This window comes from Fukomys damarensis, unplaced genomic scaffold (genome assembly GCF_012274545.1).
Source record: "Fukomys damarensis isolate Sample0158 unplaced genomic scaffold, DMR_v1.0_HiC HiC_scaffold_35, whole genome shotgun sequence".
Classification (NCBI taxonomy): Eukaryota; Metazoa; Chordata; class Mammalia; order Rodentia; family Bathyergidae; genus Fukomys; species Fukomys damarensis.
The window spans coordinates 15,915,402-15,932,879 of NW_022900947.1; the positions used below are offsets into that span (position 1 = coordinate 15,915,402).

General features: G+C 36.7%; 1 protein-coding gene across 1 annotated transcript in view; it reads right to left on the reverse strand.

Annotated features, from left to right (window-relative positions):
• Positions 1-17,478, reverse strand: part of Adgra3 (adhesion G protein-coupled receptor A3) — a 104,131-nt gene that overhangs the window by 46,716 nt on the left and 39,937 nt on the right. Inside the window, exons 10-14 of the mRNA XM_019205442.2 lie at positions 15,633-15,704; positions 9,393-9,464; positions 6,646-6,806; positions 4,102-4,315; positions 43-207 (exon numbers count right to left, since the gene is read on the reverse strand). Of these exons, the coding sequence (XP_019060987.1) occupies positions 43-207; positions 4,102-4,315; positions 6,646-6,806; positions 9,393-9,464; positions 15,633-15,704 (684 nt within the window). The remainder of the gene's footprint in view (positions 1-42; positions 208-4,101; positions 4,316-6,645; positions 6,807-9,392; positions 9,465-15,632; positions 15,705-17,478) is intronic.

The window sequence follows — 17,478 nt, forward strand, 5'->3', positions numbered from 1 at the left end:
TTGGACAAATCAGACTTTTCTAGTACTTTCCACATCACTGACCTGAAATCACCTTTATTGTTCACCACTCTCTCTGGGGGACAGTACTGCGCAGAGCTTTCTAGTACTACAATATCGACAGTTCTTGTGTTGTTCCCACGCTTAGTCTGGACATGACAGCCCCAGTTTCCAGTAGATCCAGCCTGAATATTAGAAATCGTTAGGGCACTGCATGGAAAGAAGATTTTGAAAAAGAAAAAACGTGATTAGGCAAAAGGGGAGATTATGGGTTTCAATCATTCATTTAAGCAAATAGATCTGAATGCTCATTGTGAGCCACGTGCTTGCTAGACAAAAGGATTAAAAAACTGTGACCTCTCCCTTTTAAGTCCTTCTGTCCAAACAAGCAAGGGGAGGGATCCTTAAAATACGGTAAGAGTAATGAGAGGAATACTGATGAAGTTCAATGGCGTACAGTATGCGAGGCTTCTCCTTCCAGCAAGAGAAAAGCAGGGCGTGGAGGGACCCGAACGGCCAGCCCAAATCTGAAGTATCTCAGCAGCTGTTGCAACAAAGCTTGGAGAAGTTTCTAAGTTACCTCTCTCTACCTTTCAAAGATTCTGACCAAAATACTCAAGCGCGAAGGAAGGATGGCAGCATTGTGAATTACATAACTGAGAAAACATTTCAGGTAAAATAGTTTCTGAGAAAGGGAAACAACCTGTAAAATCTCTAAAAGATTTAATAACAGCCAACTATTAGTTCATAAAAGAAGTTCCCTTATAAAGGTATATTTCCATTTATAAAACAGCTGTACTTCTAAATGGCTCTCAGTAAATCTCATTTTTGAGATTAAATCATAATTTTCTAATCTAAAACCTACTAAGTATAAAGCAAGTTTTAGAACCTTCAATTAACCTTTATTCCCCCAAAGGACCCATTGAACTTTACTGTTCTACAGACACAAATGATAAGAAATAATTAGAAATCAAGAACATACGTTTTAATTAACTTATAAATTTATGTCTTGAAGTTAATACACATTTGGTCTCCTAAATCATTGATGACTGCACCAAATGTTCTAATAAGGACTCTGAGGCTCTGTTATATTGAGTCATTAAAGAAAATGTTTATTAAATTAGAAAAATAACTCAATAACTATCATGAATATTTTCAAGACCAAGTGACAAAAAGAATTTGATACTAATTTAAATAACCAGAAAGTTTACAAACATTCTACTGTGGCTTTGGAATGAAAGAAACAGGAAAGTCACTTGGCTATAATGAATTAGGAAGACGTGTAAAGAAATTCTGCCAATGAACGTCATTCACTAACCCAGAGCTTCCCAAGTTTTCTTAGCTCTGAGACTTTAATAGGTAAAACCTTTTTATGGGTCAGCTAATCCCCCACAACAGTGTTGCTAATTACTAAAAAACTTCAAATTTGTGTATTTGTTTCAATAACTTAGCAAGCACGTGGAAAAATAACACATAAACTTGAAATAAAATTTTATTTTAAAATAATAAATCTTATTTCTTATATCACTATGATTTCTTCATAGGATGTGAGTGTCTGTTTGGAACTCCAAAAATTATCCCACATCAGATTCAACCAGACAGTGACAGTCACTCTTCTTCCACAGTAACTTCCACATGAGAGTTACTTTCCCCCTCAGTAATTACCAAAGTCCACCCCCCGAGGATGGCACTGTAAAAGCGATGCAGCCTGGTCCACCTGCACACCGTGGATGGCAAGGCACACAGTGTCCAATCAGTGTCAAAGCCGGCATGACCTCCCCAGGTACTTAAAATGCCCTACAAGCACCTGTGCAGACTCAGTGTGCTGTCCCAGGGCAGGTGAGCATGATCCTTCAGAACTAAGGCCCTCATAAATTTTGCAAACTTCTGTGGCTAATTTAAACAATACTTTTAACGTCTAAAAGCAATCACTGCAATAAAATTTCCAGGAATCCTCTAGGCAGCAGATCTGAAGATTCAAGGACACTTAGGGAGAAAGCAGCAGCTCCAGTTTCATCTTCTAAGAAAACTACAACCATTGATGCTTACTGATTAAAAAGACATGAGGAAACCAGTAAGGAATCAATAAGCATCTCACACCAATTCAGTAACAACATATTTCCTGCTACAACTTTCATATCATTGTGGGGCTAACTTTGGGTAAAGAACTGCAGTCTTTATATGAAAGATTTTTACCTTAGTCTAGTGCTCATACCAACAAAAATGTTAATCTAAACTACTATCCTTACAATTAATTTTTCTGTACTTCTATAAGGAGTTAAGACTAAGCATGACCTACAAATACTGATTTATAAAGTAAATTTACTTAGTTTGTAGCAACACAGCTTATTTTCATTTAAAAAATTATTTAGAAAATGGATTATTCTACTTTTAAAGATTTATTTTGCATTATATATGTATACATATAATAGTGTACAATTTATTGTTTTGACCTAAGTACGACTATAAAATTATCACCACAGTAAAAAATAGTGTAATAATGAATATAGCATTTCTAACAATTAATATTACACCATAGTAAGGGAATTCTGCTTCTGGTAATGGCTGAGTAGTTCATAGTAAGCCACCCTTCCTGCAGTTAGAAATTATAAACTTAGAAGAGTGGGCAAAAGCAAAGAAACACTAAAGAGAAACTGATACTAAGAAGAGGAGATTAGCACTGAGGAGTAAGCTGGAAACTTTTTTTCTGGCTTTTGACCAAGAGCAGATCCCAGTCAAACAAAATCACAATCCTACTGGCTTGACAAATCAGCAGACAGAGGCAGGAAGGAACCTGGCTAGAAATGAGGCCTGTATGCACAACATCCACCCACATCTGTTACTGACCCCTGAACTAGGCACACAGGTAGGGCAGGCACCGAGATTTCTGCTGCCACCGACTGGAGTTTGAGACTTATCAAGCTAACTGCCTGATCAAACAAAAGCGGTCCTGAGAAGAATGAAACCGAATCTAGAGTTAGGAGTCAACATATTTTTCTTCCAAGGTCAGAGAGTAAATATTTTAACTTTGTTAGCCAGGAAGAAATATCAAGGATATTACAGCACTGCACAGGATATATTCCAACATTATTACTAGATAAATAAATAGTATTTTTACAAGCCGGAAAGTATAAGCCATATTCTTGGTTTGTTTTTTTGTTTTGTTTTTTTTAGTACTGGGGATTGAACTTGAGTCCTTGTGATATAAGCCATATTCTAAAGCAAAACAATAGTAATGACCCTAAGAGGACCCAGAGGTTGGAATTACCAGGCAAAGATTAAAAAATATTTATTATATTAGAATGAATGAATGAATGGATGGATGACAAGTAGAGGATATAAAAATATGCCTCTAATAGATAGGACATTTCATGAAAAGTTATAAAACAGAAAATTCTATTCAAGAAGGGCCCAGACTTAAATCTCAACTCAGAGCAGCCTTAGTTTCTGGCATTTTTTTCACACCAACTTTGTACTGGTAGTTTGAAAACTACAGTTCAAACTTAACAGAAATTCAAGCCAACATCTAGGTAGGCAGACAGGTAGATCAGCTGATGAAAAAGAAGGGAAGGAGGGACATAAAGAGGGAAGGTACTCAAAGGTTTAAGGAAAAGATCTACCAAACTAAAATAACTGGTGTGTGACTTATACATTTTTAAGCCTATTTTATATTTATTTTATAAAGTTCATTCAAATCAACTACTATGGCGCTCACATCAATCAGGATTAAGCACTCAGATGTTACATTCTTTTACACTCACAGGTAGAAAGAATTAAACTAAAACATAATATTAACCACAAAACTAAACAGCAAAAATCAGTTAATTCTTACAAGTAAAAATAAGAACTTAGCAGAAAATAGTTAAGAAATTAAATTTCATACTAAAAGTTTACATTTTTCTTCTGAAAGTGTTAAACAAACACTTCAATTGTTTATGTATTTCCATTTCATATTAAGCACGAGATGAGTAAGAAGAAAGAATAATACTAGATGTCTGCATTTCTAAATGCAATAAGATAAAATATTAATTCAAATCTCAACTAAATACAACTTCAAAAGAATAAATAAAATCCAGAAACAATTCTTTGTCTACAAAAGTTTACCTTGCAATCAACGAGCAGTTGTGAATCATGTTCTTTTCAACAAAGATACCTTGGGATTCATCGGTTTCAACTATTCGCCCGTCCTGGTACCATAACACCTGCATGTCCTGGTCAATGTATGAAGCCATGCACTGGAAGGGAAGGCTGTCCCCTTCAAACACAACCTGGCGGTGAGAGGGAGTCATGTAGAAGGATGGCAGCTCCAATGGAGGATCTAGAGACAGTAAAACAAACACTTAGTGAGCATACATCTCACACACTGTAATTTAAAAATTATACAAATTCTATGTAAAATTATAAAAACAGAACAGCAAATACTCTTTGGAAACCAGCATTCTAATGTCAATACTAAGGAAGCTGTTACTGAATTACATGGGGCTGTGGTTTGGTTCAACCCTCAAGGGCTTGCTTAGATTAGAGCTTGACCCCCAGTCAGCAGTGTGTAAGTTGACAAAAGCTCTAAGAGGTGAGGCCTAGGGGCTGACGAAGGATTCACCGGTGGCCCTTTCCTCAGCCAGGTAAGCTGTTCTCCTGGAGGACGAAGTCACGACAGCAGGCTATTCAAACAACCAGAGCCTGGCCCGCAAACTGCACCCTGGCTACAGTCTCGCTTGACTCTAGTTCCCACCCGTGTTTCTACCCTGAGGTCATCAGCCATGAGGCTTTCACCAGAAGGCAAACCACCAGAGTAATCTGATCTTGAACTTCCAGCCTCCAGAACTGAGTGAAAAGTACTTATTTTTGTTAGAAAGTTATCCAGCTTCAGGAATTTTGTTACAATAATGAAAACCGACTAATATTTCAGTAGTAGACAAAAACAAAATTAAGAAAAATTAAAATGAAACCATCTCATATTCAGTTCTAGTATTTAGAGTTCTTCCTTTTTGGTGGTACAATTAACACTATCAAATGATCACAGAATCAAACTAAAAAAAAACAAGTTGTGTAACAATACTTAAATCTAGAAAATTGAACCAGTAATAAATGCTGCTGACATTTATCATTTTAAAATACATTTTTGAAAACAAATTACAGTATCTCTGATTAAAACAGGTTTCTGGTTGTAAAGGTAATGCATATTCATTGCAGAAAATTTAGAACATTAAAAAAAAGCAAAAAAATTTCTTTTAAAAATCTCATCTTTTATAATCACTTAGTGAAAGATGATATATTTCCTTCCAGTCAGAAAAATAAGAGGCAAAGATTTTAAATATAAATATGCAAAAATGTACAGCCAGCTCAATAAGACTTTAAATTATTTAGTTAATTTGTGTAACACAATAATTCTATTTTTAATAGTAGTGTGTCTTGAATAATAGCAAACATGCAAAAATATACAGAGAAATTAATCATTCCATTATTTACGGAGTGAGAATTTATTAGTAAGCTAAGTATGCAGTAATAAGTTCTTAAATTATGGCTACAACTATACAGTACATCCTTATGCGTGTACTTTGTGATAAGGAGATAAGTTTACACAACTTAACCTTTTAAAAGGTTACAAAATATCATAGAATATATTTTTGTCAGACTAAAGAAAAAGGTACAAAAGATAATATCAAGGTCTCAACACTACCTGTTTATGAGTGATAAGAATGAACATATGAGCTTTGCTTGTTTCTTTTAATTTTCGTTTCCCCTCACAGGCCTTAATTTTTATTCGATGAATATATTGTACTTGTGAAATAATAATGATAATGAAAGAAAAAAGGAGAAAAATTGTTATTTCCAAACACAAATACTAGACTGAAACTCCCTTTGTTATTTTACATTTGGTTTATAGGTTGTTTTGTTTTTAACCTGGTAAACATGCTATTTCTCTCATGCCTTCAGATATTCTTCAAAATAATTATTTCCAAGAGCTACCGATTATTTTTATTCAATGGATATATCAAAAGTAATTAGACCATTCCTATTTTTAAGAACTCAGGATATGCTTATACATAAATTTTCAACATTTACATATACACGTGATATTATTCAAAGAAAGAGCTTTAAGACACTGAGTTATTGGATCTAACTGCATTAGTCTTTAATCACACTGACACATACTGCTGAAATATACTTCCAAACAATTGTATCACAGGCTGTGGTGGTGTAGCTCAGTGGTAGAGCATTTGCCTAGCACACTTTGGTGTCCTAGCTTGGATCCTTAGGACTACAAAAATGAAGTAACAGAAACAAGATTACATCATTGCATCAACTCACACTTCCATCAACAAAGGTGTGTATTTTTACTACTAGGAATAAATTCCTGATTTTCTTCCAACTTATAGAAAATCTCAATATCTATGCTGTTCTTTGAAATCACTTTTCATAAAGCTGTTGAGAATCTAAGAAAAGCTAATTTAAAGCCCAAGTGAAAAAACAAAACAATGTCTTTTAATCCAGTCAGCTTAATTTTTATCATAAACTTAATACCCCATTCTCTAAGAGTAACAGTTGTATTTCAGGTCCATCCAAAGAATTTTACAGTGTTTGAAGAAAAACACAGGAGGAATCAAAATATGATAAACATTTTCTCAATTTTTATTTCTTCCTTACCGCATGTCAACAGCTCCTGCTTCACACCTGTGACTGGCTGAGCTTGAAGTGACTTAGGGTAAACACACCTGGTGTCCCGTACAGTGACATTCCTTTCCTTTACCCAGCGATGCATCCACAGTATGTTACAGTCACACAAAAGATACTCAGTCTGAAATTCTCTGTAACACAGAAATTAGAGAAGACAGTGACGCAAATTAAGTAGCACCGCTATTTTACATTGGTTTACCTTTCTGTTGCAACAATACTGCCCACCTCTACCAGGTCTGTTCCATACACCATCAACTGGCCTTCTATCCAAGGACCATCATTGGAGTGTTGGGTCCCAACCCTCTTTCCCACTGATACCAGAGCTCTACTTTGAACCAAAGAAAAAGTCATCAGATATCCCTCTTCTACGCAGCGAGTTACATAATTCCAAAGTTGTGGAATACCAAATTCTCATTTTTTCTGTCTATCAAACCTATATCTACTTATCACAAAGCATATGGCAATAATTTTAAATCTTGAAGCCTCCTCCAATTTTTCAGTATCACTGCCAACATACGTGGTCTAAATGTGTACACTCTCTGCTGTTGATGTTGGCAGTGGAGAGTAACACAAAACAATACGGGGACTATTTTGTGCAGCTACATTCTAGACATCTGACAAGACTGTAGGGTTATCAAGGGTGGAAACTATTTCTGACGTAACTTCCTAGGCACCAGGTGACACCACAGATATTTACAAATTTAAGGGATAAAGATTCAGCACATCAAAAATATACAAGTAAAAATATTTCATATTTGATATAAAAGAAAACAGAGAACTGTCTCTAGGAGAGACAGAAAGCTTCGTCATGACCTTGGAGAGGGGAGACACAGGTTGGCTGGACACAATGCATATGCAACACTTTGCTGAGTACTCCTTTCACTAAGCATCCACTCTTCATAGGGCACATTGTGATAAATCCAGCTAATAAAATAAACAAGATGCTACTTCCTGCCAATATGAAAGGTATCACATAATAGGAGGAAGACAACATAAATATAACTGCAATAGAATGTACAAAACATTCCATAAAAATGAACCAACAAAGTGCAAACAACACTCCTAAGTCTGCACATGTCTAACACTGACCGTGCATCTGAACAGGGATTGCCTCACTAGTTTGGGGAAAGGGGGAGGAAAAAGCAAAAAGAAAACAAATTTTAAAAATATACCTATAGAATAACCTGATTTCTAATTCCCAAGCACCACCTTCTGGTTAGTTCCTAACACTGCCAGGTAAAACACAGGCAACATTTCCCATCTTCTGAATAAAAACTTTCCATATTCCTGCTGCTCATGAAATTAAAAAGTTACATCATCTTTTGCAACTTTATTTCTTCAACTTCAGAGAAAGGATGAGGATGTGACTCAGTGGCAAGCACTTGCCCAGCATGTGCAATGTCCTGGGTTCAATTCCCAACAACAGAAAACAAAGCAACAGGCTGAGCAATGCACGCCTGTGACTGCAACACTCTGGGACGCTTAAGAAGGATCTCAGGTTTGAACCCAGCCCAGGCAAGGTAGCCACTTAGCGAGTGCCTGTCTCAAAATTAACAAAAATAAAAAGGGCTGGGATGTAACTAAGTGCAAAGGCCAGGGTTTAACCCCCCAGTACTGCAATAAATCAACATCAAAATCTTGAGAAATGAGCCCAATAAAGATGTCAAAAGGAGCTGTTCCCATTCACAAGCACCCCTCTGGACAAAAATGCAGTGGCTCTGAAAACAGAGGCCACACAAAATCTGACCTGATTGGACCCTAGAAGCACAACTCCCCCACAAGATGGGGGCAGCCAGATGAGAGCTCTGACTGCTGACTCCAGTTCCCTTGCCCAGAGAAACTGGTAACGATACTGAAATGACACATCTGCAAAAGGAAAGGGGCTGGGGAACAGTTGGAGAAGGCCCTGAGTTTGACTCCTCAGCACTACAAAAAGTGGGGGGAAAGAGGAAGGGAAGAGAGCTACATACTCTGAACAAAGGCATCTGGTAGAGAAGAAATTTTTCCTTGGAAAAAGACTCAATCTTATCAACCGCACAACACAGAGGAAAATGGAAAACAGTAACTTTAACAGTAATTGCAACAGAAGTTAGAATAACTTACAGTTTGAGATAGATTAAGGTTTATCTGGAAATACAGTCACTTTCAAAAGTGACTTATCAAATTTTGTCTGGGGAAAATAATTAACCAATCCTTACAAAGTTACATATAGCTGTGTGAATGAGATTTTATACCAACTTCATAAAGCAGGCTTTCAAAAACATCCCTAAAAACACCAGTAATAAGTTGTGAATTCAGTATGGATAGAGATTACAGGATAAAATTAAATCCTTAAAGTATAAACTATTCTTCACCACAAATACTTCATCAGAAGAATAGTTTATACTTTAGAGATTTAATTAGTGAAACAACAAAAACAATTCCTGATTTGAAAATACAAAGAGAAACAATTACCAATTTATTTATTCTGAACCTAGATAAGAGTGATAAAGTTTTCTGAGAAGAAAATGGCCATCCTAGCCTGGAATGCGTTATTCAGACTTGCTATGTATTTTTCAGTGAATATAGGTTTTTCAAGTAAGAGTTTCACTTTTGCAAATTCACAAGATATCCCTCATGGAATCTGTTAATGAGTGCTTTTAATTTTCATTTTACATAATGAATGCTTTTAATTTTCAAAAATGAATATATGTTTAGTAAAACAAAAAATTACTTACAAAGACCGCAATGAGCCAAGATAATCAAAAGTTCCTTGAGACAACGAAGAAAATAAATTCCCTGAAAGGTTTCTGGAAGAAAAGGAAATCACTTCGCTTTAAAAATTATTTACAGTTTTATTATATATTTTTCCACATTTAAATGCCCAATCGTCATTATGTAATGTTATAAAGAATTCATCCAAGTGTTTTATAAAGGATGAGCATTGAGTAAATTTTCTCTAGTACTGGGGGAGAAAAGGTATTCTTAACCCTATACAAAGCAGTTGTGAACATTTTAAAAACTATTGGTCCAGGATTTAGCTCAGTGGTGTTGCACCTACAGCAAGTTGCTGAGTTTGATCCCTGGTACCACAAAAAAAGAAATAAACCCCCAAAATTAATGCCATGTAAGGATTTTTCTATGGAGTATCAGGTGATCCTAAAAGGATTTGTCCAAAATAACTCTTCATATGTTCACTCTCCATGATCTGAAAAGGTGAGGGGAAGGGAATTACAATCTTAAAAAATAAGAATAAAATACTGGTCTCCCTGATCAGCATCAGAAACACACTGAAAATAAGCGAAAAACCACAGAAAAATGTTGAGTGCAGCACCGCAAAGGAGATGTTGACTATAATGTAAGCTTAGTATTAGGCAAATTACCTAGCCTGTGAGTTTCTCTTGTATCAGATGGCTTTAATATTCTACACTACGCTGCAACTGGAGTAGTCTGTAACATCAATGTAACTAGAAAAAAGTAATTCTACGAAGTCTGACTCTAAACCTGGGGTGCTGGAGTGGAGGGAGCACCCCACTGACAGCTGGAGCAGACAGCAGAGAAAGGTGGCTGGAAGCTAAGGACGTGCACCTCACCTTTGGGGACTTCGGGAAAATAGCAACATGGTCAGACTCCCCCAGGATCTGTCTTGTGAATCTTGTGTTACTGAGAATAGCTAGAATTTAGAACTAGAGCTCTCAAGCAACAAGGTAGGACAGGGCACAGCACAAGCCTGCAGAGATGTGGGGGCTTTCAAAGATTAGTGCTCCCTTCTGGCTCTGTGGACCTTCTAGGTGTGGGAGAGAGCAGCAGTCTTTGGGTGGACCCTGCAGTGTGGTGAAAGGAGGGAAAGACCTGTGGAAGGGGAGTAGCTCCTGTCACACCTGCAGCCAGGATTCCTGGAAAGAGAGCCCGGCTCTCAAACAACGACCCGTCTTCACCTATCAGTACACAAGGATGTTCAGTAAGAACAGCCTAGACTTGCTTTTATATATGTTTAAGGATTTTTTTCCAGGTAGAGAGTCTGGATGAAATGCTTCTGATCCTTATAGGAGAAGTGCCTGAGAACTTTAAAAGAAGTGAAAGTACACATGTGCAGACTGAAATGGCAACGAAAAGAAACCCCTTTCTCCTTTCCAGCCTATCAGAGTAGAAACCAAACGTGGATTCTGAAAAAGATACTTGATTGATGGGAGTGTGAATCATTACAATTTAAGAAAACAATATTTATTCCATTATAATGAACAAATGTACTTTTATGATGCTCTTCTACATGAACCTATATGAATACGGTTCTTGTTTATAATGTGAGCAGCATGAAAAATGGGACATATAACCAAATAAAGAAGGCTTCTGAGTTGTAAAGTATTGAAACTGGGCAATGGGTACACATTAAACTCGTTTGTTTAAAGTGTATGTGCTGCCAACGTGAGCACCACATTAATTCCTTATACAGCTAATTCTCATTTTCATTTAGATGGCCTCTTACTATTATGAATAGTAAGTCAGAAACAAAAAAATCCGTCCTACAAAAGCCGGATTTAAATATAAATAGAAAAATTTCATTTTACAGCAACCACCGGATCCTAGTATATTTATTATTAGATATTTTCCCTTGGAAATCACAGAAAAAGGAACCACACCACAGAAGTAAATTTCAACACAAGCCAATTTTCCTTCAGTGTTTGAGAGGGGGGAAAAAACCCTGTTGTTTAGCTGCACATCAAGTAATTGGTTTGAGGTTGGGGGCCACAAAACATCACGTATTTTACAACACTAGAAACATATTCCAACATTGAGATGCTTACAAACACAGCCAAAGGGAACTGAAAATGACACAAAAAAGAACTAAAATTAGGATCCACAACAGGAAAGCCACTGTTCTAGTCTCAAAGTAAGCTCCCTGGGTGGTGTAGCAGGACAATGAGCCAGCTGCTCCTGCTCCCCCTTTACATTGGTATTTTTAACCGTCTCAATGTTTATACTTCACATGCTTCTTGCTAAACAGATACTGTGTGCATACACAGAGCTTTTGCCAAGGCACATTTTCAAAGGAGAAATATTCTGTAGCCATGAAAAAGCATGAACTGAATCAACAAATATTCTCTTACTGGTACATTTTTAAAAAGTATACTGCCAAGAGCCAGGCATGGTGGTGCACACCTGTAATCCCAGCACTCAGGAGGCTGAGGTAGGAGGATCGCTGTGAGTTTGAGGCCAGCCTGGGCTACATAGTGAGTTCCAGGTCAGTCTCAGCTACATAGTGAGACCCTGTCTCAAAAAACCAAAAAAAAAAAAAAAAAAAAAAAAAAACCCAAAAAAAAAAAAAACAAAAAAAAACTGCCAAGTACAGTGCATTTTTTAAAGTCTTGTACATGTGGCTACACATATGTGAGGGCAACAGAAAAAAAAGTGTGAAAATACATATGTCAGATCACTGACAGTGGATATCTCAGTGTGACCAAAATGAAAGAGGAAGAGTAGATTTCTTATTTTCATACTGTTTATTTCTCAATAATAGTCATAATTTCTGTATATTTTTGCATTTTTGTCTAAAGGGAATTCTTTATGCAAACATTTTATATCCATAGAATTTTTTGCATAAAGAAAATTATATGGAAGGTTGCTATGCATGTACCTCAAAGATTTTTGATAGGAAAATACTATGGACAGAAGTCTTTGGGAAAAAAATACAGGCTTTAAATTAACTTTCTAAGAAAGGAAGAGGACGAATGTTGTTTCTGTGGTCAGCTAGCTGCCCCCAAGAGAGAGGCACAGCCTGGACACCTTTAGGAGTGCAAGACCATTTACCTGGGAGTGCTCAGGAGAACAGCTCCACCTGGAAGAGCAGGGGTCAAGACAGAGAAGCATCGATTTTACACCACCAAGCCCAGCCCGTGTCCATGGAGGCCTCTGAGTACTTACAGAAAGTTGTTTTTCAATGTGTAACTGAACCCCCAAAGCAAAGGCTTGCTTCAAAATGATGATAAGCATGTACAAAACACGCTGTCTGGTGCAGCCTCTCAAGGGCCTCAGCATCCAGCCCTCTTGCTAAGAAGCCTGGTGAGTCTCAGGTCCCCACTGCCAAGGTGACCCAGAGAGTTTGCTGAAGAACTGGCAGAGGAAAGAGCTGAACAGAGCTCCATTCAAGACTCATTTTCAGAGTATCTTCCAGGACCTGACTCCTACAGGACAGTTCTAGGTGCCCCGTTAATCATCAGATTTTCTTTTTCCACTTGCTGGAATGAGAGAATGCTCTTCCATCCTTGAAAACAACCTGTGACTGGCCTTCAGGACCAGTACATGGTTTGGCACACAGAGCTCAGAAATCTAAGTGCAAGAGTAGTCTACACAGGACATTTCTGCAGAGTTTCCAGATCTACAGCTCGAGACCAGTGATGGCATTGGTTCACCACCACTGCTTTAGACCTACGTGAACTCAAATCCTGATGAGTAATTTTACAGTAATGCAGTCTTCAATGTTAAGAAACTATCTCAAGTGCCATTTTCTCTTTAAAAATATGAAACAATTTAAGCCAGGTGTGACTGTGCACATCCATAGTTGCAGATATTTAGGAGGCTGTGGCAGGAGAATTACAACTTCAAGCCCAGCCTGGTAAACTAATACTGAGAGCTTGTTTCAAAATTTAAAAAAATACAAAGGACAGGGGATGTAACTAAGTGTGTAGGCCCTGGGTTCAATATCCAGCACTGAAAATAGAGGTTAGTGGTATTTAAAACACTTCAGCCTGGTGTATTTCTGTATATCACACAGATAAAACCATTTAAAAGAACCTTAATAATCTCTTATTATATAGGCTATAAAAACATCTCAATCAAATCTCAAAATAGGAAGCCTGAAAGTGTTACTTCTACATCTTAATGACTTACCTGGACAAACATGTTCACTGTGTTCTCTGTCCTGTAAATTTTCACAACTGTTATCAGACAACTGGTAAAAATGTAAGATATGACCTAAACTGTGCCCAAACTACTCTAGCTGGGGATTTAGCTCAGTGATTCCGCTGCCTGTCTGGCAAGCACAAGGACCTGAGTTCAATCGCCACAACCAAAAAAAAAAAAAAAAAAAAAAAAAAAAAGTAGAATTACGGGAAATATAAAGCAGTCCTTAAAACTAAAAATACACTGGGATGGGATGTGGGGAATTAGGATACAGAATAGAGGGAAGGGGAAAGGGAAGGAAAAAGGATCAAGATGTGGTATACATATGTACCAACCCCCAGGATGAATGGATTTGTTATGCAAGACAAACTCATACTAACAAAAAGGGGGAAAATACAAATATCTCAAGAACAAAAGTAAAACTGAAAAGGAAATGTGTGCAGCTCAGTTCTAAGAGTTAAAATATGACTGATTTAACTAGTTTCAACTCGTGAGTAAACTATATCAAATCAATTTTTTTTTCTGTAGTTCTGAGGATTGATCCCAGGGGTGTTCTACCACTGAGCCACATCTCCAGCTTTTTATTTTATTTTACTTTGAGAGAGAGTCTCTCCAAATTGTCTAAATCAGCCTTAACGTTTTGACCTTCCTGCCTCAGCCTCCCAAACAGCTGGAATTACAAGCATGCACCACCACACCTGGCCACAATCAGTCTTTTACTTAGAAACATAAAGTAAGCCATAGATAGATCCCCCCAAAATTAAAGAACACTAGGAAAGAAAACATCTGCAAGTCTCCTGACAAAGAAGTGGGAGTAATTTGTCCTATAATAATTACAAGTCTCTTCTCTTATTATACACATGAAATAACCGCTCTATTTAAACTTCTAATTGCTTTCTCAAAGTGAGCTGAATTAAATAAAAGAACACTTCTAAAAGTCTCCAAGGAGAAGGAATCAAGAATGGACCACCGTGTACCAGATCTTCCACTGGAAATACGACATTTCATGCTGATCGCTATTCACAGACTGCTCATCTAACACATTAGTTTATCCATTTTCTCATTCTCATGCTGAATAGTGGGTTCCTAATCCTGAATCAGTCCCAAGCCTCTGACTGCTTTTCATACATTTCCAACATAAAGCTTTATAGGCAATCAGCCTTATTTCTTATTACTCCCAAAAGGAGTATTTTTATTTTTAAAAATTGATAGGTTATACAAAATTCTTTCACATTTATAGATAGCTACAAATAACTCAAGCCTTTAAATAACTTTAGGTACTACTGATCCATCTTTCACTATAAACAATAAACAGAGAAGTTCAGAAAAGTTAAACAACTCACCAGAAATCCTATGGTCAGAGGCATATGTGAGTGGTTATTTTACTCCACTAGCCTCCCTTAGAAAAACTGATATGTGTTCTCATTTCCCCCCCAAGCATCTCTAATTCAGCTTGTTTTCCTTCTCAACATTTGTAAATCTTGTAGAGCATCAGCTAGTTTTTTACCTCTTCCAAAAAATTTCCCTGCACTAGCAAAACTTTCAATCACATCCCTTAACACGAATGTGTCATCTTCTGTATGTGCGACATTATGTGTGTGTACCAGTGTGTGCACGCAAATGTTTATGGTGTGCTAATGTGTTACAGGTGCAGCATCCCTAATCAGAAAGTCCGAAATCCCAATGCTCCAGAAATCCAACACTTTTTGGGCACTGACATGACAGCACTAGCAGAAAATTCCATACCGTAACATTTGATTCATGTACAAAATATTTCTTTTGAGAAACTTTAGTCTCAGCTCAAGATCAGTTCATCATATACACACAAATATTCCAGTTATCTGAAAAAAATTCCAACTCTGAAATACTTCTGATGTCTAACAATTTGGATAAGGATCACTGGACCTGTATTATATTGAGGTCATTACATCCCCATGATTGTGGGCAAACTGTCCCTTATTGCTTTCATAATCACTACAGTTGCTTTCTAGTATTAAACATATTGTAGGTGTTCACAAACCCTTGGATTCTGGTTCAAACAATACTTTGTATCTTAACAGGAAAGAAAACGTACTTACAACCTAACCAGATTGGTGAGTCCTCGAAATATGTCTGCGTTCAGACATCCTATCCTATTGTTGGTCAGGTCCCTGAGGAGAGAGGACAGTGTCTGCAGTTAGTTCACTTAAATAATAAAGACCTTACACATTCCATATTCAAGAATGGCACCAAAGTGTCACAACACTCCTTTCTTTTCTGAATCTTTCAGATACTTGCCCACCTCCTGCGGGATAAGAATAGCACTCAGAGAAAATGACCCTTACTTTCACTTAGTTCTGGTACACACAAACTAAATGCTACTTAATTATATTTCAAGCACTGACTCCAGCAAAATTAGTCAAGATAAAGCTGGAGAGCAAAAGGAAGACTCAATCTATCTTACTGTTTGTGACACAATTCCTTGGCTGACCTACAGAGTTAATTATGCCAGGGCAGTGGGAGAACTGAGTCCAATCTCAGCCAGCAAATAGTAGATAATGGATAAAAGGGTAAATTATCAAAATGATGGAACTTTTATTTCCTCAAGAACATTTGAAACTTAATGCTTTTCCTTAACTACTCAGAAGTTTTGACTGTAATGAAAAAACAACTGAGTTAGCTTTTACTTTACAGATCTATCATTTAGTCTCAAGCCAAATTACTTTAACAGTACTAGGTAATGGCCCAATTATTTTTCAGTCAGTTCTAATTTCTATTTCCTGATAAATGCTATTTTCTAAATATTTTTTTCTTCACATCAACTCTATGGAGTATTTTTCTTTTCATGGATGTAGATTTTTTAGTACTTTGTTTCTCTGTAATCCCAGCACTTTGGGAGGCTGAAGCAGGAGGTTTGGAGGAGTACAAGTTGGTGCCCAGCCTGGGTAACTTGCCGACTTAGTGACACCCTGTTTCTGAATGAATGAATGAATGATTGGAGATGTAGCTTAGTGCAAAGAGGCCTTGGATTCAAACCTCAGTATTGCAAAAAAGAAAAAAAATCTTTTTCTTCGATTATTTTACTTTACCCCAAGAACAGTAAAGACAATTTTAATTTTGCATTTAATCAGAGACTTGCATTGATTGTAAGTGAAAAAGTTTAAGCTAGAAGATAACAAGTACAGTTTCTCTAACTTTCAAATTGAAATGCTATGCCTTTCATTACTTTTTTTCAGAGGTCTTGGTTAACTCTATGCAAGAAATCCCTGCAACAAAGAATTTTAATTTTTAGTTAAGTTTTGAATAATATACTTTGAATTTCAATAAAATTATTAGAAATAGCTCTCTCAACCAAACTTCCAAAAACTCTTATATCATGTAATCCTCAATGTCTGTGTTATTCTCTGTTATGGAAAAGTATGCATTCTTCGAATTATATTTTGAATTATTCTAAAAAAGTCATTTAAAGCACTATTTCCAAATGAAAACAGCTGCATTCAATCTGTGTAATTGGTAATGGAAGAAAACACATTAGTTTGACTATAAATTACAGTAACACAGCATTTGAACCAAGAACTACTCATTTGCTTTTTCTGCTAAGCACTCTAAAAGCTATATCAACCTGATTTTTCAACAACTTCATGGCTCCCCTTCCCTTTCTTATGGCAACTTTTGCTAAAAAAAATCTTAAGCAACACAATTCTTCATCTGTGCATGGTGAATCCCTCAATCTCCTCAGAATATTAAATTTAAGTATTTAATGGCATGGGACTTATTCTTTTTTATTCTAGTAGATTTTCTTTTTATTTCTGGGTTTTACTGTTTAAGAAAATTAGGCATCATCTTGTGAATTGTTGCTTAAACAGGCGTTTCTGAATGCTATTCGTTATCCTGTCTCAATTCTGAGCTTTAAATGGTGTAATTACCATTGATTCTTTGGAAACA